The 27,908-nt window shown below is 35.5% G+C and overlaps 1 protein-coding gene across 1 annotated transcript; it reads right to left on the bottom strand.

The window, feature by feature from the left end:
• Positions 1-121: 121 nt before the first annotated feature.
• Positions 122-27,908, bottom strand: LOC138316700 (thyrotropin-releasing hormone receptor-like). The gene is made up of 3 exons (XM_069258361.1): positions 27,048-27,908; positions 2,917-3,139; positions 122-1,930 (listed from the first exon to the last, which is right to left on the bottom strand). Exons 1-3 carry the CDS (start codon positions 27,906-27,908, stop codon positions 1,710-1,712), a joined length of 1,305 nt encoding a protein of 434 aa, XP_069114462.1. The 3' UTR covers positions 122-1,709.

The following is a 27,908-nucleotide window of genomic DNA, read 5'->3' as shown; positions in this document are numbered from 1 at the left end:
TATTCCATGCTTTAAAATTTCTGCTGAAAACTTATCTTAAATGCTCTGCAGGTAGAATGTTATAACTATGCGTAGTACCCACATTGCCCTACATGGGAATCACAATTGCGACCCAGATATGAAGGGATCGTGGTATCATGTTGGGACATCTGATGCCTTAGGTCCCCATCCATACATATATCCAAACACGCAGTAGACATTTATACACGCAGTGCATTACACATTATAACATTAGGAAGACGTTCTTCAATGACCTTAGTGTTAAATTACGTAGTGTATTATATCGGAAATCCAGAAATATTTAATGCTGAACCTTAAACCCCGCAAGAAAAATATTAGTCACAATTTTCTTTAAATTGGTTTTACTTACAATATAATGTATATGGACATGAATTATGTGTATACAATGTATGTCAAACGGATTTCTTGACATAATGACTGATATATTTGAAACCATGGAAATAATTTGATGAAAATATTTTAGCACATCACCTAGAAATAAAAAAAGTAAAAGAACATTCCAAATCGATCTATATCTGAAACAACATCATCATTTACATCCACCAAGGGAACACCTGTATAGAAAGCATAGAATAAAAAAATGTATAACGAACAATAACAGTATTACTTAGAGCAATATAACAACATTGATATCTTTCTAACTACTTTGAAAACACTATGAATGACATTTGTACAGATAACTTAATCTCATTATACATTGAACATCATTTATATACGGACCCAAATTGTAATTTTATATTCGAATTATTTTGCCCTGGCGACGATTAAGATGTAAGCTGAAAGCACGTCCGCCCGTACTCTATCGTCCTCTTCATATAATGTAATTTTCATTTCTGATGTCTGAAAAACGCTAGGTGTTTTTCGTTTTTATGCAATAAGGCATTGGCTTTCACTATCAAAAACAGTGGAAGTTTGAAATATCACTTGCATGGTTTTCAGGTAATCAAATACAACGACGCGAGTTTCTACTGACTAAACTACGACCATATACAAAGCACAAATATGTAAGTTAAGGTATCAATATGTAGAATGCTAAATGGTTTATTATCAACCAAAAAACACTCGAATACGATAAATAATTACAAAACAATCTATGAATGGAATTTAATTGATTCGGTTATCTAAAAAAATACTAACTAATATATAGAAGGAAAATCAATATACATGTACTCGTACAACTGTATTCACATAATGAATTGTTTGCATTAAATATATGTCCGGCTAATCTCCGAAAGTTCCAAAGAAAAGAAACTGAATACCACCCGTTCTTCACGGACTCTCTGTACACCACATGTCCATTACCTATTATTGAAAAATAAAAAATTTCCTGCACTTTCTCCAAAGAACGAAGCTAATCGACGAAGTAACAGTCCTCGCAGTATGTACCATACGGCTGAATTTCTCTTTCCTAGATAATCTCATATACATATTGTAATACTTTAGTTTTCCATAGTAATCCATAGTATTTTGATGGTCGCAATATACGTCATTGGCTTGGGTTTTGTATGCGACAAACCACCTCTATGACCATTAATATGTTCAATATGAGTTAGGGATACTATTGCACATGGACCTAAAGAAGGTTCCAATGGATGTGTAAAAAGTAAAAAGCTAGAGTTATCGCCAGTTCGTGAATTGAAAAAATGGGAATAATGAGAGTTGACACAAGATGACAATTGTTTTTTGTATTAAAGTGATATGTTCTCCGTCGAAGCTTTGCTGTAATTGACAGATTCTGAGGATTTAGAGATATTCTTAGGAGGCAGCATAAGATATGTGTTTTCCTGATGAAGGTTTCTGTTCGCTCCTAGCGTCGTTCGTTCAAAACATGTTCCATCGCTGTATACTTCAATTTGTTGTTTCACATTGTGTATACCTAAAATGAAAAAAAAATCAACCAGTGTTTTAACTCTGATATTTAATATATTGCATCATTTATTAATAAATATTTACATTTCCATTTTCTCTTTGATATATAACCCTATCAACTGCAAAATCGTTTACACTTGCGTAAACGCAGATGTTGCCACGCAGGAATACACACACCGGAACACTCACTTTTGCAAGTAGTGTGAATGCGCATCCGGTTTGGCTTATTGTATCTATATGACAAATCTTCAATATATTGCATGTATGAATGTAATGTAAATCTTAGATTATATATCAGCAAATAAACTATTTATCAAATATTGTATAAATGGGATGAAAAAAAATAAAGTTGATGTGGAACTATATTTTGTGTACTCTCTGAATTTGACAACATTTCCCGCCAAATTGAAGCTAGCTGCTCCGGAATTCCATCAATGGACCGTCTGTTCCAACAATCGTATAAAATTGAAAAAAAAACTTTTTAATTAGTGTTTCATTTGAACAATGGTGTGTAAGCTGCATTTTTTGTACATATATTTCAACATGATGCGCTAACATTAACGATGCAACCAAAACTGAATCCTTACATAAATGTTTTAATTCTTCTGCATAAATGACATTCCCGGTATTTATATACTAACTGTGGGTATTTGAACTCATTTTCAATGCCGAAAACATTGTGTACAGTTTGCTATCATCCAGGTTTAGATATTTTCGATCAGAAGTTTTAGTACTCTCAGGAGACACAGCATAGTATCCATGGGTACATACAGACTTAACGCACTACGAACATAGACGTTCCGCCTTCGCTTAAATAGGATGTTTAGTTATCAATCCATTTTTCCAACAAAATCTTGCTTATGCTTAGTTTTATCTCAATGACGCAGACTCATCCTCACTCGTAGAGTATTATAGCCAGTGACATAAAACAAGCATAATCGTGATCTCCAAATGCAAAGCTAACCAGAAGCAACACGGTATTGTTTTGACTAAGGTATACAAACAATTATCATATCACTATCTTACCGCAGCAGAGGACTTTCTGGAAAGCTCGGCGGAATTTGACAGACATGGCGTTGTAAAGGATGGGATTAATGGCACTGTTGATGTAGATCATGACGCGGCAAAATAGAAGGAACCAGATGTCGAGGTATTGCTGCTTTGAGAAAGAGTTGTACACAACCATAGCTCGATATGGCAACCACAATGTGGCGAACACTCCTACAATTACTATCAGCATCCGTACAACCTGGTGAAAAAAAGAAGTAACAGACAGTCAAAGATGGAGAAATAATAAACATATCTCTAGAAGGTATGAATGTACTAATGGATGTTTGAAGCAACATACATGTACACACACAAAACATGAATGTTGTTTTAAGGAATTTCGAAGGAGCAACAGTTTTAAGGCAAGTCGCTTTATATTTATTAGATAAAAATTGGTATGTGTGTGCCACACTATCAAATTATCACCGGATATCTGGAGATATCTACGGCACTGGGCTGTTTTTATGCCGCCTACGAGACCAGTTTTATGCGGTCAAGGTAATGAGAAATCATACAAAGCACACGAGGAAGGTTATTGCTCAGTGGATGTATAATTATTTCCTGATTAACGTACTCTTATGTTCGTTTATACGGGGATTTATGGCATTTCGACAGCGAAGGGGAAATCTAATGATTATAATAACGGCGCTTGACCTGGTGTGTACCATGTTAGACAAAGAGTGTTGTCGAGGTAAAACAAAATAAGGAACCACAGAAATATGTCGTAAAAGCAGATATGTTTTACTCTGCAAGCGAGGTTCATTCGAAAAGGTTACCGCTTACACTTGTATTTTGAAGAGAATTTAGTGTAGTTTTATATAATTCAATTTTGCTTGTTACGAGCATTTTCATTGGCTTAAAAATATACTTTAAAGGTCCACGAAGGACAAAATGGCGTAGCCGTTTGTGACGTTGCTTCTGATTGGCTGAGATGACGGCGTAATGATTTCATAGACAAAACAGTCCCAAAATGAATTTTGAGTATTGAAGGGATTATATTTAGTAAATCGAAGTATAAAGATTAATTTGAATAATATTTGTATGTTATGGAGATATAACACAACAATCTGAGTGTACTCTCATCATAAACCATCATAAAAATATGCTTTAGTTAGAGTGGGTTTTTTTTTTAATTTTATCGGTATATGACATACATTTGATTTGAAAACAGTGTAGATCCAATGATAATAACATTCCTTCTACTAGGTAAACTTCATATTGGCTTCATTGAGAAAGTGAGTATATTACTTGGACGTTAGGTAATAGACAACTATGTATTACACATGGGGTGTAAAACAGCTCATTGACGCTGACAATTACATGACGTCATTCATACATGCGTTGTGCATAATTTATGTTATGAACCGCGGAAAAATAATCAAACAACGGTATGTTAGGTGGCCAGGATATCCAACCCTCGTATAAGGTGGTGGCTGTCAGCACTAAGTTTATTCCATACATTGTATATGAGAAATACACTTACCGTATCTCAAAGACTCGACAATTACCAAACGTAGAACTAGGGCTTTAAGCCTCCGGATATCACTTTGGCGAACATAAATCAGCGGTCGATGTGTTGAAAAGTAACTCATGCACTATATACAGCATTAGATATTTATAAAGACACTTTCACTAAATGATGTTAGCTTCGAAATTGTGTCTGGCTCTATGTCAATAGCATCTTAATAGCATCAGCTGTATGAGTAGAGTGTCCAGTGACTGATGTAATCTTGTTGGCAATCTATGTCGCTATGCACACCCCCTGATCATACACACATTAGTGATGAGGACTCTGAAATACATATGACAGCTAATCTATTTGTTCGTATTCGTAATACAAGTTTATATTTCGTCACCTTCTTTCCAGGATAGGAAATTGTTTAGTCCATGTCTTACATCGAATACCAACGAGATCAAGAAACGCCTGTTTTCCCAAGACATTAAGTTTTTTGAAGTCCTTTTCTTTTCCAAAAGGGATCACAAATTCTATGAAAAAGTATCCGGGTAAAGTTACCATAACAACATTACTTTAGTATTCCTTCAGTTTTTGACACACCCTTATCGTTACAATAAGGTTCTAATTTTACAAATATATGTATACTTTATAATATTCACAGATAACAGATCGAAGTATTTCGGCTTATTTAGATTTCTAAATTGTAATGTAAATTTCGAGCATAAGGCTATGGAAATTTGATATACTCTCTCTCTATATATATGTATGTGTTGCGTGTGTTTAGGCAGACTGTGATATGGTACCCTAAAATTTCGATAATAAGCCGCGGCTTATATTCGTTGAGGTAGTAAAATCCCAGGCTTATTTTCGAGACCAGCCTATTTTGAAGACCGTCTTATTTTCGAAGTCATATTTCCTTATAAAGCTTACTTACCAGACCAGCTTACTTTCGTTGCTTTTTACCAGTATTGAAAACTACAAAATAATGCGCATGGTTATGTTTGACAACATATATAATGTGCGTGTATGTATGTAATAAAGTTAACAAGAACACCACAGACCGTTATGGCGATTTTATACTATTCACACTTCAGATACTGTCATGTGAGGCCTTTCTTCAACGCCGGATAAATTCAGGCTTATTATCAAGAGTTAAGGGTATGATGTTTTACTAGCGGAACACATGAACATGATCTTGGAATACCATGGTAGGCCTATCATATGCAGACTGTAACCGTTGCCGAAGTTCAGATATGGCTGTTGTGACCTTTGTTAATATGTTAACGGTTGAAGCTAATCAATAGATTCTGTTCAGTATGATTCAGTTTTAACCCAAAGAAACGCAATCAAATCCAGTATTACATTGCATAAAATGGAGGACACCCTTTAAAAGCCTTGTTGGTAGAAAACCAAACGACTCCAGATATTCTGGCAAACAAGCTACTATAATGCAAAATGGTAATTGATGTTGAGCGAATGACAGCAGACTATTATTTTTGACGTAATTGATATGTAACAGGAGTTTTCCGGTTTGGATATGGCGGTATGGTGTTCATTATTAACGTTTTTTGATTTGAGGGATAGTTCCCATTATCATGACATGGGCATAAAATCGCCTGAGAAATTACATGTTTGGTTTAAATATGGAGGTCTTTTTTTTTAACTAATGGGAACTTTTTTCGCCCGACATGACGAATCAACTATAGAATCTTCAATTGAGTGCCCTTTGTCAGGATTAGACCACATGTAATTTAAACGACCGCGTGTTATGCCTACACGTTCGCATTGACCTATGTTATATTGTTGTATCCCAACGCTGTTCGATGTAACTGTAAAAATACCAAAATTGGAAATGAAATATGATCTCTGAGCTAACAAGGAAGGCTATATAAGTTTAGGGTATCCGGAATGTTCATATGTGCCTAACGGTTTTCACCAGATCCGTCTTCATCGTAGGAGCTACTTTTATCACTTTAAATATGATAAAATGTCTTGGCTTCTTGAAGACACGATGACACCACAACGCGATGGGAAGAAATACAGTTATTGTAGTTAAAATTCGTTTAAATAAATCCCTAAATAAATTCTTTCAATGAGCAGTGATTTTATTTCCCCGACATGTGACACTACCGGCTTTCATGTACTTAGTGTTTTATTGTTTGGAAATCATATTCTCATGGGTCTCCATATACGGCACAGGAAACACTTACACGTTATACCAACGTCGATTACATATAAATACAACTCGTAATAACTGCTGGTTTGCCGTCGATGCTGTTCAAAATATACAACCTGTTTGTAATTCTATACCCTCGGGTATGTTCAGTGGCCAATTAATCGTCATTTTGTCGAAGCCATGACACTCTGGTATAGGATTCAGAAGTGGCAGGAAAGTCAGATAACTGATCTTATGAGGAGTATTGTACTATCAGCAAGATCTATTGGTGCTTAGGGAAACTGTTTTGACAATGTTTGAAAGGAACCGATTTTATACACTAGTGCCTTCCTGTTGGATATTATTAATGAGTGTCGAATGAACACATGTAACAGGTGTCCTTGAAAATCTATTTTGATTAGAGTGATAACAATTTGTGGCAATTTATCTCATATCGATGGATTCAAAAGATATGAAATATTGATTTTTTTTATAAATAACACCAAACCATTGATTTTTTTATAAATAACACCAAACCGCATGGATGAAAAGATGTATTTACATAAATAGTAATTTTAAAGTCAATATTTAAACATTAAAATACAATGTTCGACATAAAGCGTGAAATAAAGTCATGTTTTAAACATTAAAATGCAAGCTTAATATAGGAGTATCCTAAAATAGCAATTCTGACATGAACTTGCTTAAAAATCAATAAAATAAGATTTTTTTAAAAAGGCTATGCATAGTATAAATGATTTTAATATATCAAGTGAACCTGGAAACCAAATAAGTGATATTGTTATAAACAACAGGTATATAACGAGTGTGACGACACGTAATTTTTTCGTTAAGTTTTCACGCGTGTACAACAGATATTAGATTGAACTCTTTCCTTCTGCCCGTCTGTACAGCCCCAAAACCGTTCATCTTATCTTATTGCAATGTCATGTGTTTCCTCATGCTTTCGACGCTTTGTTTCGATTCAGACATGTTTTAAAATTATTGTCATATTTGTATCTTTCAGGATCAGACGCCTTGTTATAGATTCTAACACATTTAACTGTATAAGGGTGATGTCCATTGCGGTTTAATTTGTTTCACAAAGCAGCCACCGATGCAATCGTTTGGTATGAGATGTTCAAAGGCGCAAATTTGTCTAGAACCAACAGAGATATCATCAAGTCTGTCTTACCAGCCAGTAATAAGGAATAGTATTATCGGTATAGTGCATCTTAATCCGTTGTTTTTCTTGTTTATTCTATCGAAATCAAGAATCGAAAGAAAAATCGATTTGTTTTTGTTTTAACTTATATTGCTAGACATTGGTCAACAGTTACGATCGCCAGCAGGTTAAGGTCAGATTAAAAAGTGGAAGTTCCTGTTCTTGCCTAGCTTTCAGTAAGGGAGTGGAACGACTAGTTTGCCCGTTGTCAGTAAAATGTCACTTTGTGGTGTGTGGAGTTTCATTATCAAAAGTAGAGAAGTACATACAGATATTAGTACTGAAGATTCGAGAACTGAACCTACTTGATATTGTAGAAGTTATGCTCCATTGACATTTAGTAATATTTATAAAACAAACTACCCAAAACAACGAGGGACAGCTTCTGGCGTTATTGAGAATCAAAATATGTGACTGTCATTCGAGAAATCATCAGTTGCTCATCATACAATGGGGAGATCAGGTACACTTCAGAGCCGCAGAGCTGCTCCGAGGGGGCAACTCCGGACCCTAATCGACGTTGAAACCTATCTAAATCCTTTCTTAATGTACAGTGAACGTTTTAGGTTAGAAAAAAAGTCACATACGTACTCCTTGAATAGTTAGGGTCTTGTCTCTTGTCACTACCAGCGAAGTCGAAATGATCGAGTAGGGCTTTGTCTGGCTGTCTCTCGCATTCTAGCTGATAATGGGGTCTATATTTGTAATCTGTGGATAGCATTTGTCACCTCCATTACAAGAAAGCAACATTGGGCCGTCTGTATCCTGGTACTGTGGTTTGATATAATTTGTCAACGGATTAAATGTTATAGATGAAATTTCACTCACCTCAGATTTCAGCATACAGTGCGCCCATATGACTACAGCTTAAATAAGAGGCATAATGAGGTAAAAACGGTAAAAAGCTAGTTGATCAATAATCCGAAATATCCGGCAAATTCCAAAATAAATTCGAACTAAAATAAAAAATTAAAAAATCTAAAAATGATTTATATGGAATATATTTTCAGCCAATATAGAGTCTTCTTCAGTCCAAAATAAGAGATGAAACAGGTCTTAAGACTATTGGTTTAAGGAGAAGAATATTAGGCCCCGGAGTCGTTGAATGAAGTTCAAAGTAATTAGTTTGAGAAAAAAAACAAAAAAACAAAAAAACACTCTCCCTCCCAGCATGCTACACGTCCAATTTCAGGTTCCTGGGTCCATCGGTTATTGAGTATTGAAGAGAAGTCGTTTGAATGAAAGGTTTACGTGCGGCACACGACGACGGACGGAGTGGGTAGAAAGTATTCATTCTATATCATCAGATACTAACTTGTATCAATATCTGCTTTCAACTTACGTTCTTGTGTTTTTCTATAAACAGTTCGGGTAAACTAAGGGCGTCATATGCGTATAATGTGTTTTTGAAAATGAAACAAAAGAAATATCTGAGATGTATTTGGTCGCTTACAAGTGGAAACGATCAAAACGGAAGATCTTGATATCAGATGTTTTTTTTAATAAAATAACGTTTATATGCAGTTTTGATTCAACATTTAGGTTGTTCTACGACGTGACAATACCTTTAGATAACAATTGTATTAAAATTCTTTTAGCATATATCAATTTAATTTAGCTAAGATTTGTTCATAGCATGTTACCTACATAAAGCTGTACAAATGTCCTTAACGGACCACACCAATATCAATCAGTTAAAACAGACTACTCTATGACTTGTCTACACGATTGTAAATGTACTGAAACAACTCTAATAAATGGTCTACAACATGTCTGATCGCTTGCACTGCATACACTACTAATCGACTGAAATAGCATCTTTAAAGCTTCTGTCGGCGTATGTAATTATTGCCATCCCTGGAGTTAAGGATCGTCCAATATTGGATACCTCGTTGCAGATTATCGTACAAAAGCGACATAGCGAATCTGTTTTATTATAGCTATACTATATTTTACCGATATGTCGCTCGTCATGTTTGTTTGATAGATTAAGGATCATGTAAGGACCGTTCCTATGTATGTGTATGTGGCGTGTGTGTAGTGTGTGGTGCGTCTTTTGGGAGACTGTGGTATATTCGTGTTGCGTCTTTTTTATAGTGGAACTCTTGTCCTTTTTATAAGTTTACATCACTGAAGCATGCCGCGCCGAAGACATCAATCAACACTCACCCGGTCACATTATACTGACAATGGGAACAATAATAATATAACAATGTCATACTACCGTTAAACTGGGAGGTATAACTGTTTGTTTATAATTTCCGGATGTCTTACACTTTTCATGAAATACTCTTTAATAATTAATTTTTATATGTTTTCATACAAAATCCAACTCTCTGGTTGGCAGATTATTTTCCTTCAAAAACATTCAGAGAATGGCGCGAAAATCTGACGTAATAATGACGTCACAATAGAGACGTCGACGTTGCGTATTAATTTAGAAAAACTAATCCATTGGAATATCAATAGGATCGTACGCTTAAACGTACACAAGAATGTATTTTATGTTATCATGTAGTCTCAAAAATTAATTATAGGCATTGGTGTAACTATTTTTTAACTTCATAGAGTTATGAAAGAAATTTTGTTTGCAAACCGATGTTAAGAAATAGTTACATCAATGCTTAAGTAAAGCTTGGTGACACCAAACCTTTCCACGTCCGATGAAGGAATCGAACCTAAGCCGTTTTGATGTGAGATCAATACGTTATCGGTGGGCCATTCGACCAGCGAGAGCTGTGAAATCCGTGATTAATACTCGACAGTAATCTCATCACCTCGGATTATTAACCAATTGTATCGGATTTGCAATCCATAGCATCAGATTAGTAAATCTAATTTCTGAACTGGTAAACCGTGAACTCATAGTAATAATCACCAATTAAAGTATATATTACTTACGGATCACTTGTTTGATGCCAAATGTGTTGACATGCTAGCAGACGCAATATTATACTTATTCAATGTATTCATTTACATTAGCCTGGTACACATCATACAAGTCATTACAACGGCACACATTAAATGTTCAATGATAGGCTAACAATATCAATACATAGACCATACCTTAAACCGCAAAGACAATATTTAGATATATAGAGGTTACACAATGAGTCGCTGTTGAATATTGAATTCATTCCACACGAGTGAGTTATTCTTTTAAAGTTACAAAAGACATGAACTTTAGCGAGCTTACGTTTAGGTTAAGGTAACCTTTATTTGCTGAAATATGAAAATAGGGTGTAGTAATATTTTCATCAGCAAAAAGGTCCTAATTCATATTCATTCAAAAGTCAGATTCTAATAACGAATTCATTGATATATCTTTAAGATGAAATGTTATTTATTTTAACGTCTTACTGAGTTTAATTTTCATAGTTCGTTTCAATAATATAAAATTCATTGTTGGACAATATAAAAGCATGCGCACAGTACGGTGCTGTCTCCTCCCACCAAATAATCATCGGGCCATTGCAATCAAGTTCAAGTCCATTTCAGACTCGTTTGAGCTACTAAACTCTCAAGTGAAATCCTTTCCCTTACATATATTATTTAGTATTTCATGTTGATTTTACACCCCGCATGAGCAAGTTACGTATCTTGACACAACGACCACGATACATAAGCTTTCCAACTCGAGTTTGGACGTCAAGCGGCGATAACAACATAGTATGGCGCCACGTCGATTATTGGTGACGTTGACAAATGATGACGTGATACCAAAGAAAAAGAGGTTCGGTCAAAGTTCATCGTGTCAGCCAATCAGAATGCGTTTATACAAATACTACCTGCATTAGAGGGTGACAGTGCCTATTATTATACCTCACCGATGAGTCACAGTCGCTGATTGGTCGAGAGACGTCATGTGTGAGGGCGACAAAACATCGTGTATCACGCTGAACGTCATGTTCAAAAATCATGTTTCCCCCATGCGGAGCCCCTCGTACGTTTAGCAAGAGTTATCGTTCGTGTAACTGAACTCTCCGAGGTATTCAAATAACAAATAAAATGGGTGGCAGACGACGCTTTCGTCCGAGGAAATGTATTAATATTCTTATGATAAATGATACATATAACACAATTACACTCCATATAATGTTTATATGATGTAACATGCTAAAGGGAGTTGATTTGGGCTGAAAGATGCGGTAGGTCTAACTTCTGATTTAACTTTATCTGTAACGTTAGCCCAACACGGCAACAGTGTTTTCGGCAAACAACTTAAAGTCTAGCCATTACGTTAGACTTGTATTTTAGCGCGAGAAAAACTTTATTTGTTCGGTTTAATAAACAATTTTAGTGAAAGTTTTTGTTGTCTTGTCTCCTGCGTTTGTTGATATCTTTTTTGTAAATCTCAATGAATTTTGGTTTCGTCCCGTCGTCTGTTTACAACATTAGCAATGTCACGAAGACGCTTGAAATCGCATGTCTTCCGTTCACCTAATCACCGACTGGTTGATAAAAACCAACACTTGCGCTTGGACGGTGATCGAAAAGGCGTAAACTGAAAGCTTCATCCTTAATATGAAAAAATATATTGATAATCAGACTAATTTTGCAAAACTATTACTAAATAGCTCCAGATAAATTTTGAAGCGTCGCTTCAAAAAACAAAGATGGCGTCGAAAAAAGAAAGGAGTGCGCATCTTTTTCGGGCGGTTAATATTTTGCACTGTCAAAAATACACTATCACTCGTTGCTAGGGGGTTACTACGAACATGTCTATTGTTTCCTATTGCTCTAATGTTACCTGCCGTGTGATAGTGTAACATACCAAATATCTCTCGACCAATCAGAATGCAGGAATCTCACTTGAGGTATAATAAACCTTTTTTACACACGCGTAATATAACCTATATACAGTGTGATTCGTTGATTCCGATGAATGGTACGTATTTCTTTCTACGCGTCGGAAACAGCCTTTTTTCAACCATATTTTACTACGACATGATGAATTGAACGACGACACCACATTTCTCTTTAGATTCATAACGGTGTGTAAAATCAGTATCGATTCTCAAATCTCCTAAATCAAACAGTAAAAGTTCAAAGCGATGGAAAAAATGACGTCTGGTAGTCCTGCATGACGACAACCGCGAATAAGTGTAGGGGAATGTGTTTTCGCGCCGGCTGTCAAAAAATGACGTCACGATAACGTCACAATATAAAATGTCGCTTGTGAAGTCGCTTATGTGCTACAAAATTGATAGATTACAAACTTGTTCTTCCATTCAATTCATCGCTTCAGTTATAAATCATTTAGAAGTAACGGTTTGGTAATGAACTACAAAATCAAACTAGATTAATGTTTTAAATCATCTGGTTATTTAGGGCACTAGTTACTACGCCGTATTGGAACGGTTTTTAGGTCATCTGATCGAAGAACAGGATGACCTATTGTTATCGTGTTTAATTTCGTCCGCCGTCGTGCGTCGTGCGCCGTGCGCCGTCCGCCGTGCGTCGTGCGTAAGACTATTTATACAAAAGCCTACTCCTCCTTAACCCTTGAGCGGATTACATCCATATTTGGTGTGAAACATCATTGGGGAAGGACAATCATATTTTATATAAATGAGCCTGGTCCGACTCCTAGGGGCTGAGGGATGGGGCCCCAAAAAGGGCAAATTTTCTTAATTTTAGCTTTAAAATCCTACTCCTCTTTCATCCTTGGATGGATTTCATCCATATTTAGTGTGAAACATCATCGGGGAAGGACAATCATATTTTATATAAATGAGCCTGGTCCGACCCCTAGGGGCTGAGGGATGGGGCCTAAAGAAGGGCAAATTTTCTTAATTTTAGCTTTAAAATTCTACTCCTCTTTCATCCTTGGATGGATTTCATCCATATTTGGTGTGAAACATCATTTGATATGGACATTCATATGTTATATAAATGAGCCTGGTCCGACTCCTAGGGGCTGAGGGATGGGGCCTCAAAAAGGCAAATTTTCTTAATTTAGGCTTTAAAATCATACTCCTCTTTCATCCTTGGATGGATTTCATCCATATTTAGTGTGAAACATCATCGGGGAAGGACAATCATATTTTGTATAAATGAGCCTGGTCAGACCCCTAGGGGCTGAGAGGTGGGGCCCCAAAAGGGGAAATTGTCTTGATTTTAGCTTTAAAATCCTACTACTCCTTCATCCTTGGATGGATTTCATCCATATTTGCTGTAAAACATCATTGGAGATGGACAATCATAATTTATATAAATGAGCCTGGTCTGATCCCTAGGGGCTGAGAGGTGGGGCCCCAAAAGGGCAAATTTTCTTAATTTTAGCTTTAAAATCCTACTCCTCCTTCATCCGTGGATGGATTTCATCCATATTTGGTGTGAAACATCATTGGGGAAGGACAATCATATTTTATATGAATGAGATAGATCCGACCCTTAGGGGCTGAGGGGTGGGGCTCCAAAAGTGCAAATTTTCTTAATTTAAGCTTTAAAATCCTACTCCTCCTTCATCCTTGGATGGATTTCATCCATATTTGGTGTAAAACATCATTGGGGAAGGACAATCATATTTTATATAAATGAGATAGGTCCGACCCCTAGGGGCTGAGGGGTGGGGCCCCAAAAAGGGCAAATTTTCTTAATTTAAGCTTTAAAATCCTACTCCTCTTTCATCCTTGGATGGATTTCATCCATATTTAGTGTGAAACATCATTGGGGAAGGACAATCATATTTTATATAAATGAGCCTGGTCAGACCCCTAGGGGCTGAGGGATGGGGCCCAAAGAAGGGCAAATTTTCTTAATTTTAGCTTTAAAATTCTACTCCTCTTTCATCCTTGGATGGATTTCATCCATATTTGGTGTGAAACATCATTTGATATGGACATTCATATGTTATATAAATGAGCCTGGTCCGACTCCTAGGGGCTGAGGGATGGGGCCTAAAGAAGGGCAAATTTTCTTAATTTTAGCTTTAAAATCCTACTCCTCTTTCATCCTTGGATGGATTTCATCCATATTTAGTGTGAAACATCATTGGGGGAAGGACAATCATATTTTATATAAATGAGCCTGGTCAGACCCCTAGGGGCTGAGGGATGGGGCCCAAAAAAGGGCAAATTTTCTTGATTTTAGCTTTAAAATCCTACTACTCCTTCATCCTTGGATGGATTTCATCCATATTTGCTGTAAAACATCATTGGAGATGGACAATCATAATTTATATAAATGAGCCTGGTCTGATCCCTAGGGGCTGAGAGGTGGGGCCCCAAAAGGGCAAATTTTCTTAATTTTAGCTTTAAAATCCTACTCCTCCTTCATCCGTGGATGGATTTCATCCATATTTGGTGTGAAACATCATTGGGGAAGGACAATCATATTTTATATGAATGAGATAGATCCGACCCTTAGGGGCTGAGGGGCGGGGCTCCAAATGTGCAAATTTTCTTAATTTAAGCTTTTAAATCCTACTCCTCCTTCATCCTTGGATGGATTTCATCCATATTTGGTGTAAAACATCATTGGGGAAGGACAATCATATTTTATATAAATGAGATAGGTCCGACCCCTAGGGGCTGAGGGGTGGGGCTCCAAAAAGGCAAATTTTCTTAATTTAAGCCTTAAATTCCTACTCCTCTTTCATCCTTGGATGGACTTCATCCATATTTAGTGTGAAACATCATCGGGGAAGGACAATCATATTTTATATAAATGAGCCTGGTCCGACCCCTAGGGGCTGAGGGGTGGGGCTCCAAAAAGGCAAATTTTCTTAATTTAAGCCTTAAAATCCTACTCCTCTTTCATCCTTGGATGGATTTCATCCATATTTGGTGTGAAACATCATTTGATATGGACATTCATATGTTATATAAATGAGCCTGGTCCGACTCCTAGGGGCTGAGGGATGGGGCCCAAAAAAGGGCAAATTTTCTTAATTTTAGCTTTAAAATCCTACTCCTCTTTCATCCTTGGATGGATTTCATCCATATTTAGTGTGAAACATCATCGGGGAAGGACAATCATATTTTTTGTATAAATGAGCCTGGTCAGACCCCTAGGGGCTGAGGGATGGGGCCCAAAAAAGGGCAAATTTTCTTAATTTTAGCTTTAAAATCCTACTCCTCCTTCATACTTCGATGGATTTCATCCATATTTGGTGTGAAACATCATTTGGTATGGACATTCATATTTTATATAAATGAGCCTGGTCAGACCCCTAGGGGCTGAGGGATGGGGCCCAAAAAAGGGCAAATTTACTGAATTTTAGCTTTAAAATCCTACTCCTCTTTCATCCTTGGATGGATTTAATCCATATTTAGTGTGAAACATCATTGGGGAAGGACAATCATATTTTATATAAATGAGCCTGGTCAGACCTCTAGGGGCTGAGGGATGGGGCCCAAAAAAGGCAAATTTTGTTAATTTTAGCTTTAAAATCCTACTCTTCCTTCATACTTCGATGGATTTCATCCATATTTGGTGTGAAACATCATTTGGTATGGACATTCATATTTTATATAAATGAGCCTGGTCCGACTTCTAGGGACTGAGGGGTGGGGCCCCAAAAGGGCAAATTTTGTTAATTTTAGCTTTAAAATCCTACTCCTCCTTCATCCTTGAATTGATTTCATCTATATTTGGTGTAAAATATCATGTGGGAAGGACAACAATATTTTATATAAATGAGATAGGTCCGACCCCTAGGGGCTGAGGGGTGGGGCCCCAAATGGGGAAATTTTCTTAATTTTTGCTTTCAAATCCTACTCCTCCTTCATCCTTGGATGAATTTCATCCATATTTGGTGTGAAACTTCATTGGGGAAGGACAATCATATTTTATATAAATGAGATAGATCCGACCCCAAGGGGCTGAGGGGTGGGGCCCCAAAAGGGAAAATTTTCTTAATTTCAGCTGGCCCACTTCCTTTTTTTAGGTTTCGGTCTCCGATCTCAATGAAAATTGGTCTATAGGGTTTAGATTGATGCCGAACAACATGCAAACATTTTCGTAAAGATTTTGGTATTCCAAGATGGCCGCTGGCCATCTTCCTGTTTTCAGGTTTCAGTCTCCGATCTCAAGGAAAATTGGTCTATAGGGGTTTTAATTTATTCAGAAGGGGGAACTTTAGGTGAGGATAATCATTTTTTATAAAGGACAGAGCTAAGACCCATGGGGATAGTACGGCGGATGTCCAAAATGGGAGCTTTGCTGAAATTTGGCTTTAAAATAAGACTCCTCCTTATATTAATCCGTGAATGTGTTACAACCATATATGGATGAAGGGCTACCAAGATTGTTCAACAAATGACATTTACCTATTTCAGAAACTTACATATTCAACTAAGGAGTTCCTTGTATTGTCTATATTAATCGTTAACCAATACTTTATATTGTGACTTTGTTGTTTTGTGCAATGAGTCAGATGCCCGTTAAGGCCCATGGGCCTCTTGTCTAATGATACGGTCCGAATTTCAACTGATCGATTGATTGATAATCTGGCAGACATTCCAAAAGGGTGGATACAAAGGCAAATATTATTCATATGATAAATAAATTATATTATTCGTTTTCCTTCATATTAATTTGATGATACTGGTTTGGCAAAAATGAAAACATTCTATACTCGTATGATAAATGTATTATGAAGCGAAACTGATGACAGATCCTCTATTTATAAACACGTTAAATTTGCAAGTATTTAATTGTAGGTATTTAACTGAAGCATCATATTCATAAGGCAACAAGTAAAATACATATATTGATGTTTTGCAGCTTTTAGAACATCATATTAGAGCTCAACATATTTGATTATAATTGTCCAACGAGATATTTCGCATATGACAGTTTGCGAACTCACTGAAGAATAATATTTGATAGCGTTTACCAAGAAATAGATTACAAATAGCATCGGCTACGTCAACGAAATTCCTAATTCTGCTCCAGTTTAGCTTACAGTCATTGTTGATGAACGGTTGACCTCACATGACTCATTCAACTTAATTATATTTTTCGAACGTGTCGGCATGCTTCATTTTTAGTAAATAATTATTGCTAATGAAAGGTTGGCTTCACCAGACGTATTCAAACAAATTACATTTATTCAACACCGTTGTCAAGTCGTACCAGAAGACCTTTTAATTAATCGTTTTCTTGAGGAACTCATTTTATAAGTGATTCTATGAATGAATGAATTTATGCATAACGAATAGTACGTTTTCTCTCGCTATTCCTGGAATGAGACATTAACGTCTGATGTCTATTGAACCAAACACTTACACAGTACGGGTATTTTGTTAACCATGTTATTCCTGCTCATCTATCTTATTATTATATTACTGTAACCCAATCTATTGTCACGAGCGATCAAAGTCCATGTGTCATAAGAACCAATGTGAATGCCAACTTGACAGAGACAAATTCCATGAAGCCCACTAGCGCTTCATGTTAAATTTGCCTCTGTCCAGTTTGCATTCATATTGGGTATGAATGCCAACTATAAGACGTTTAATGCTTATATTTACATTTGGTTACAATTTTATAATGAAATTTCAAGGAATTTCGCATATATAATGAATAAATCATTCTTGTTCTTCAATGATGGAACAGCCATTTGAACATCCCTTTTCCGTGATCGCTGGCACGATAATTGTGGCGTCACAATGATAATTACGTCAAGATAAGCGCTTAAAGTCCATATATTACATTATGTATATGGATGTCAATTGTGCTTGGTAAGGTTACATAGTGGGACTGCAGTGAAAATGTTAATATATAGGAATTAAATGTATTTTTCTAATTTTCATAGCGACTATGAATAACAGAAGCTATGTACATATCCCGTGGAGCGCGTCAGCCTTAGCGCTCCTCGGGTGGTATGCAAAAAAGCTTCCGCTATGGAAATTAGAAAAATACATTCCATCAATATATTTACATTAGAATGATTTATCATAATAAACATTTATTGAAAGGTTATAATATTATATTTTAAATTATGACACCCATATACAACATGAAACAAAGTTAATGGTACAGCTGGATGACAAAGTCGTTCCACAACGTCGCGTTTTCAAGCTTCCGCCTTCCGGTCGACTTTTTTTTGCAAATGACGAACGATAAACAATAAATATTGTTAAAACAATATTTGATCGGCTTATAACAGTAAACCTTAGTTGATTCTATATAAAAAAACAACACATTAAAGATTTTTACATCAAAATATAGCGGGGGACTATTTTTATTGATATGAAACTGGCGCGATCTTTGAAATCAGCTGCTCGATGCACGAGAATCGTTGTATTAATAATGTAAGCATAGTGTTTTCATAGGCAAATGCTTGTTTTCGTCAGTTGGTTGATTCATATAGTGACGAAACACTCAGAATGTTTATATATATATAGCTAAACGAACAAAAAATGTCATGAAATTAAAACCCTACGTAAGCATGTAAATGGGAAATTAAGTCGCCGTGAACATACATGTTGGTTTGCAGTTACTATCCTTAAGTACAAGGATGAAAAAGTCACTGGTAAATTTCGTTCTTGTTTACTGTCAACTGTTAAAACGTGTGATATCCTCTATTCTTTACTGCAAGAAGCAGCAATTGACAGCACCATTGGTCTCGTTATCAATGCTATTAATAACACAATACTCAGTAGTCAATAGCTCCTTATTTTCGTTCCACATCGGGTTATCTTGGGGCGATATTATAACCAAAACATCGGCTTCATACATATAAAAACAGCCATAACCATCAATGGCATTAACATAGGAGATTTGGAAAGAATCAGTGCAATCGTACTCATACAATATTCTTTGAAGAAAGGCAACATCAGGTGAAAACATAATACACATGTTACGAGTTTACGCGTGGTCATTACTGTCAATTACTGCAATCGCCAATTTCTAAATGACTCGGTTATATTTCGGTCCATACTGACAAATTCTGCACCTTTCAAGTCTATTATGTTTATGGTAACCAGCTGGCATCGTTACAGTAAAGGTTTCTGACAATATGTTTTAAGACATGGGCCTAATGACTTCAAGTTTAAACTAAGATCACTACAGGTCAAACAAAAATTCAATTATTCTTAATAATGTCGCCTAAAATATCTAAGTAGCTTTATGTTGTTGGATGAGGTTTAATTTCCATATAACAGTCAAGGACATTGGAAGATGTCTCGATTGATTGTGTTAGTCTTTGCTATTTAATTAATGTATTTATTTTCTTTGGACGTGGGTCCGTTATCTTCAAACCAAACAATCAATTTATCGCGCTAGTAGTTCGATATTTCGTGATCAAATATAGCAAGATTAGGTGGCTTTTTAGGAACTAGGATGGAGTAGGGTCCTGATTTGATATAGCTATCGTTATCGCTCCGAAGCACCTTGTTTGCTTGTTTGGCTTCCAATGAATACTTAATCGGTATTAATACGAGTGTTTTTCGTCCAATGATATCGGTTCGTAGCAGATATTCTTACGATGCGGGATATTAAGTGGGAGAATTCACGCAGGTTTCCTTTCATATTCTACTGAGCAGATTCCACACACACAACACGTATAATGGATCTTTCCATTTTATAGAAAACGAGTCCTTTATGTTACCAAATTCGATGTCATCGCCATGTGCTTTTGCCTTTTATAATGGTCCAGTGACGTATTACTGTCCAAAACGACTGCAATGTTATTTACAACAATAAGTACACATGACTCAAACTGACAGCTTGGAATAATAAATTGTCTGTTGAAGATTGCAGTTCTACCAAATGAATCACATTGCACTCTGCTAATTACAGAATTTCCGACACACAAACTGCCTAATGTCATGTTCATGCTGGTGTAATTAACAGAAATAATATATGACCGAACACTGCTATCAATGTTCTTTAGGTTCAGATCGGCACAGACACGTGACGTTCTGCAAGTCAAGTGATTTTGTTTAGATGAAACTTTGATTTTTTAACATAATAACTATACTGTCATCACTGCAGCTCCACGTGCTAAAACCCCATACAAAAACGTTTCACTACATTCAGATATATGAAAAATGTAGTGTTGTAATCTACAACATCGAAACAAGATTAAGCCTATATTTGATAAACACTAGAAAAAAGCATAAGACAAAGAAATATATAGAAACAATATGGCTTAATAGATACATTATATCATTATACTCGTGTATGTTTTTGGAATGTTGCCCATATAATGATGGTGAAATATATTAAATGAAATAGCTAATCAAGATAGATTATCAACGTCAAACTTCTATTCATGTTCCTCTGTGACATTGTTTTAAAGGTAGGTTTCGCCCAATGAAATATAAAGACTACGAAATTGAAATTTATCCTTTACATAGATATAATTTTTCATATTATTTTCAATGCATACAGCGAACAATATGGGTGGTCAGTTGCCTAGCTTGACCAGGAAAATACTCCTCTAAAAATAGAGCGAAGTCAAGCTTTACATAGAACATGACGTATTTTTTCCAAAACGAGGCCGCAGCAACAAACGGATGTGTGCAACAAAATGTCAGATAGAAGTGACAGTCTTGCCACGGCATGTTTAGTTAAAAAACAACAACAACAAATCGAAGGGACTGTTTATACATATCATATAATCTATAACACTTCATGTTACTTACATACGCTCGCCAACTTCGTACACCAAATATACATGTAGTTAGTCTGCGGCTGTTTGTGCGCTGGCATATGTGTTGAAATTTAACTCACCACGTGCAATGCCGTTACACGAGTCCCAACAGATCCCGGCAAGTTCCGCTTGAGATGTGGCTTCTGTTTCCTATTGCTACATGCCATCTCTGAATTTAATTCCCTATAGATATCCTAGGGTGCTACCGAATCCATTATAATTTCCTCCACTTTGTTGCCGATTCAGATATATTTTTTTCATCGCACACACTTTCGTTCAGCCATTTTGTTTACTTTTAGTGCGTGACAATGCGCATGCGCCAAACTTCGACAACACAATCCATCGCAGCTTCATTTGCATATTATTTTGTCTGACGGACACCGTAATAAATCAAGGATTTCCTTCAATTTTGTATTCAAGACACATTTGTTGAATCTCAAACACATAAAGAAATTAAATTGAGATATTTTAATATGTTTTTTCATCTTTTCTTCCGCTTATCGCAATTCACAAAAAATATTTATTTGGTTGGGCGAAACCTACCTTTAAATTCCCGAATTCTGATTGATCGGATGTCATTCTCATTCTCTTTATTAAATATAACTCTTTCTTACCACCACATAAAAACCAACAGCACATAAATTATATGTACACACCGTGCCCTCTGACTTTAAACCTACTTGGTTTATAGTTTTAGGTTAAATTTACTAGTATAATGTGACCGGGTGGGGTGTGTTGCTTTGTGTCTTTGGCGGCATGCTTCAGTGATATAGCACTATAAAAAGGATAAACCTACTTGGTTTATAGTTTTAGGTTAAATTTACTAGTATAATGTGACCGGGTGGGGTGTGTTGCTTGGTGTCTTTGGCGGCATGCTTCAGTGATATAGCACTATAAAAAGGATAAACCTACTTGGTTTATAGTTTTAGGTTAAATTTACTAGTATAATGTGACCGGATGGGGTGTGTTGCTTGGTGTCTTTGGCGGCATGCTTCAGTGATATAGCACTATAAAAAGGATAAACCTACTCGGTTTATAGTTTTAGGTTGGATTTACTACTATAATGTGACCGGGTGGGGTGTGTTGCTTGGTGTTTTTGGCGGCATGCTTCAGTGATATAGCACTATAAAAAGGATAAACCTACTTGGTTTATAGTTTTAGGTTAAATTTACTAGTATAATGTGACCGGGTGGGATGTGTTGCTTGGTGTCTTTGGCGGAATGCTTCAGTGATATAGCACTATAAAAAGGGCAACAGTTCCACTATATAAGAAGACACAACATGAATATACCGCAGTCTCTCAAAACACAGACCTCGCACTTCACACGCTACACACTGCATACATGGGAGACCGTCCTTACATGACCCTGGCTGTTAATAGTACGTTAACATAATCAAACAAACCACTTGTTCTGTTGTCAACGACTATAAAATGCATATTTGTTCTCAGAAAATCCCTGTCACCATGTGGCCTTAAGGATATACACCTCTGAGAAGTCAAAATTTTCTTGTATTAAATTTTTTTTTCTCATATAGTTTTTTGGAAAAAGTAGGTCATACTATAAAAGAAAATGGAAGAAAAAACAGATGTCCGTAAGCTCGTTTTTGAGCTTTTGTCACTCAAAGACACCTAGTTGACAAAATATTGGATTTTATTTGAATTTTGCCGTTTTTACCATATAAGATAGAGATTAAAGCCATAATTTCCTAATGAGGTGTTTGGTATGTATGAATGTTTGTAAATTCATTTGCTAGTAGTCTTCTTAAAAAATATACCAGTTTCGATCAATTAGATCAATGCTTTTTTCTCATAATAACAATATATGCTACCCCTAACCCTTATTTTTGTACTACAAAATCACCATTTTCAGCCATTTTTGCCAAATTTAAACCTTTATAGAAAATGTTCTGGTATTAAACTTTTGTTATTATTTTGCATATCAATAGGGAAACGGTTGTTCTTTCTAAATTAGGAAGAAAAATTGGGGGTCCGTGTGCTTACTTTTTTGCCCCATTTGAAATTTTGTTATTTTTCAGTATTTTAGACACAAAATTGTATCGTTTCACATATTATTGCTCAATATTTTAATTACTACGAACCTAGCAACGATTTGCATAAAAAATTAGCTAAATACAGCTGAAAATGCTGGCGCAGTAATTATATAGGTAAAAGCAATTTCAGTAAAAAATGGTATAACTGTTGCTCTACTTGAAGCGTAAAAAGACACAATTTCAAAATGGCCGCCAAATGGGCCATTTCTTAAAATCCCCGTATAAAAAAATCTACTAAAAATAGAAAAGTAATTTTTTGACAAAATTTGCATCTGGCAACTCGCTACAGATACTGATAAATTATATTTGAAAATCTCATAACTTCTTTGATCTATGTTGAAACGAGACTTCAACGGGACTGAAACCTCAGAAGAATACATCCTTAAGGTTAGAGTTAACCATTGTGAGGAAAATATATGAAAACAATTGGATACACACAATGCATAAAACAGAAGTTTTCTAGTATTGGTAAGGTTCAGCAGGGATAGGGACTAGTTACGTATTGTCAATATAATGTGATTGGGCGGATACGTTTGTTGTTCTATATGTAACAGTTACGTAGCTATTTAAGCTAAATGAAAAAGACCTTTGATATGACCTCTTTATCTAGAAGATTGAGCCCATAATTGAATTTCGACCCGATCACTGATTATTTGTTTAAATTTTGATTTCAAAAATAAGAATGTTTTCTGGTAGGTAATTATTCCTAGATAGCAATGATATGAATTTGGAAATGCAGAATGAAATTTAGGTTCAAAATATCAATTTTGATAATGAATAGGTAAAAACATTAGAATGTCAGGATTTTATAGTGGAAAATTCCCCTTATTTCAAAACTGCTACCCTCGTTGGATCCATTTTTGTCTAACTAGTGTTATATGAGAACCTAGACTTTAATTGTAACACTTACTAATATTCAGCCATTTTAATAATATATTACAAAACTATTACAAAAAAGGACAAGTATCCTGAATATAGAAATAATTATTTATTGATTGACAGGGTGACATATTAAGATAATGATATGTTGATCAAGATTTTGACGCTAAGAGAGTGAAACAAGACCAGTTTGGACTCCGTCACAGATCAGTTACAATGTGGACAGCAGGTGGATATACTTTAGGAGTTAACACTATTTGTCGGTGAAAGTTGACCATACTACATCCGCATATGCTAAAATTGGCCGAATAAATATCGTAAGAGTTAGAAGCTGTCAATTTTATTAATAATTTGGAAAATACCCTTTTCTCCACACGCTGTTCTTATTCCCCCAATCGCAATAAAAATATTATTGTTAATTAATATTTATATTTTTTGATTCACATAACCAAAATTATTTTGTAGACTTCGTGGTGTCGTCAGTATATATGACAACATTGCTTTACATACATTGTTTGATCATTAATATAAATATTAGTTGATCGAGCCCTGTGGTTCTCCAATTTTAAATGATAACCAAGGGCTGTTTTACACGAGTGCTGAGATTCTGCCTGATAATTATTTAGAGTTGGTAAAATTGAGACAACTAAAATAAGGTTTAATATTCCTTTAAAATTAGGAAATATTTTTGTATTTACAATTGTATTTATTATATTATGTGTCACAGGTGACGATATTACGTCTTGACATTTCAAGACTTAATCTCTTTTATTTTTGTAACATCAAGCCTACTTATCAATTCATACATGTATGCTTCATCAACTTTTTTATTTAAAGAAACATGCTCACTTTACATGTAAATCTTCTTAATAGTGTCCGAAATATTTACAAAGTGATTATTTAGATAATTAAGAATATATTTTTTCCAGTGATACCGTTTTTTACATTAGAGATAATTTCTGTTGATAATGTTTCCTTGATACAGTTTACTTCATGCGACTTGGATGATTTCCAATAAAGTGTTTCTTGGTATTGCATCTTTAATATCGTATTAAAGAGTTCTCGTTTTGACTTTATTATAAGAGTGTTTGTTTTGTTTCTCCGTAATCTATAAACATTTCCTTATTTATGATAAGTGAAATTAAATAACAAGAGACCCAAAGGGCCTGAACGGCCATCTGACAACCTTGGCATCCGTTAAATGAAAACATAAGCAAATACAGAATTTCACGAATGTGTTTTACAATTGGCGGCTGTTGCATCTTTGATTTTAGATCAACTTCAAAACTAACAAAACTTTGAAGGACCGAGTGGAGGTAATTTCAGGCGAGATTCAGCTACATGTAAATTGCACAGATAGAATTTGAGAAGCTCAAACTGTGTTTCAATATGGCGGCTATGACGGTAATTGTGGATTTTGGATAGACCAAAGAAATAACAACATTTGGTCAGGACAATGTTAGGATCAAATATGGTAAGTTTCAGCTCAATCCCACTGGTGGAACTTTAGACACAGTTTAAAATGTGAAATTTTACTGTTGGCGGACGAAGCACAACGACTATAGGCCATCCTGACCTTTTGTGTGAAATGGCCCAAAACTCAGTCTATACAATTATAAATGGAGGGAGAAGGTGTCATAAGCACGATTCAAAAACATCGTAGGTCAAATTAGTAAAGGGCCAGCCTTGGACATAAGGATTTAATGACAAATGCCATTTATTATCCCGTACTAATTGTACTAATATTAATATTTTTCTCCAAAAGAATGTTTGAAATAATGCATTACTTTGCTATCTTCCGTATAGGGAAAAATTAATGTAAACTAGGACGGTTGTAAATGCATATTCAATTATTGTATTTGTTTAGAGTTCTGGTTGATGTACCACTGTTAAGTTCTAATTAGTAGGCATGCTACGTGACAATTAAAATATAATGACGCACGTTGATGGTTTATATATAACATTTTTTTCACAAATACATGACTTCTCCTCAAATTAATTAAATTTCTGTACATGCAAGTTGTTAGGAACAATTAAAACAGTGTACATTGTGAGAATTTTTAAAACACACAAACCGTTAATCTTCAGTCTACAGATATAGATGACTAGAAGGGAGATTATTTTAGAGATACACACCAAAACATGTTTTCCAATACGAAGATGTCCTGGATGACACATGCAAAATGCGACGATCTGTACCACAGAGTCTAGATTGATATGATACAGTTAGGAACATATTTTTTCTTCAAAACATACTACGGAAGATATAAAAGATCCAAGAATATCGCAAATATTGCTTGGTAGTACGCTTCAATAACATCGAGGGAGTAGCATACACTATATTTTTCGATGGATAGAAATGACAAAAAAAGTAACGAATATAACATAATGAAATACGTTAGATACTATCTACATTAATGTTATTTTCAACTTAAAGACTGTACTCAATGACACATCAATGCCCTCATTTCACAGGAAAATATTTATATCATTTGTTGTATTCAACATGCATGTTTTTAATAAATGTCCAGTTAATAGGATAATTATCAAATAAAATTATAAATGATTTTTTAATGAAGGTAATGGGAAAGTAATATAATTTACATAAAAATATCCCGAATCACTTTATTACATATTATTTTGATACAGGTAAATAATAGGCGTATCAATGTAATGTTTGTAAAATTAGATAATTGTGTTAAGAACTGTATTTACAATCAAACAGTTGACGTACCTGTTTCCTTGAACTGGTGTTTTTCTTCACGCGATACTGGCCGTTTTCTTTATACTTTCCTCCGGGTGTTTTGGAAATGTTAGTGCTGAATAATATACGAGCTATTAAACCATATAGACATGCAGCAATAATGAGCGGCAACACATAAAATGCTATCAAATCTGTCATATAATAGAACAAATACTGGTTCCTTTTCAGTCGATATGTGCACTTTTCTATCCCGGATCTGGGATCTCGCCTTGTCATCGTTAACCCAAGCCAAGGGGCCGTATACATGATTGTGAATATCCAAATCCCTGCGGTAATTTTCATAGCCCTTTTCACAGTGCACATTCGTTGAGCTTTCATTGGGTGACATATTGCAATATATCGTTCCACAGTAAAAGCCGTCATGGATAGTGCCGATGCATCGACACCTAGATATTGTAAAAATATCAGTATCGAACACATTACATGGCCCCATGGCCATTCATTAACTTGGTAAAACGGTTCAGGCACGGCCGGCAGTGTTGCAGATAGAAGAACTAGACAATCAGCCACAGATAAGCTTAACAGGTAGCAATTGGTTGGGGTGTGCATACTCTTGGTCCTCCATACTACCAAAACAACGAGAATATTTCCAACAAATCCTACAATGAATATAATAATCGCTATGGTAACGGACACTGTTTTGAAGAGAAGTGTATAGTTATTAGTTGTTGGTTCGGACGATATGCCACTTCCGTTATTAGCAATCCCGAAAATGACTGATGAATTTTCCATAGGTAACAAAGTATCAAGACAGCCAGCTTCCGACGGGCCACATGTAGAGATATTAGCGTCTAGTTCTAGTACAGAGTCGTTTAATTCAAAATATGGCAT

Source organism: Argopecten irradians, chromosome 2 (assembly GCF_041381155.1).
Source record: "Argopecten irradians isolate NY chromosome 2, Ai_NY, whole genome shotgun sequence".
Taxonomy (NCBI): Eukaryota; Metazoa; Mollusca; class Bivalvia; order Pectinida; family Pectinidae; genus Argopecten; species Argopecten irradians.
Note: the sequence above shows the minus strand (reverse complement) of the source record. Positions and strands in the feature narration are given on the sequence as shown.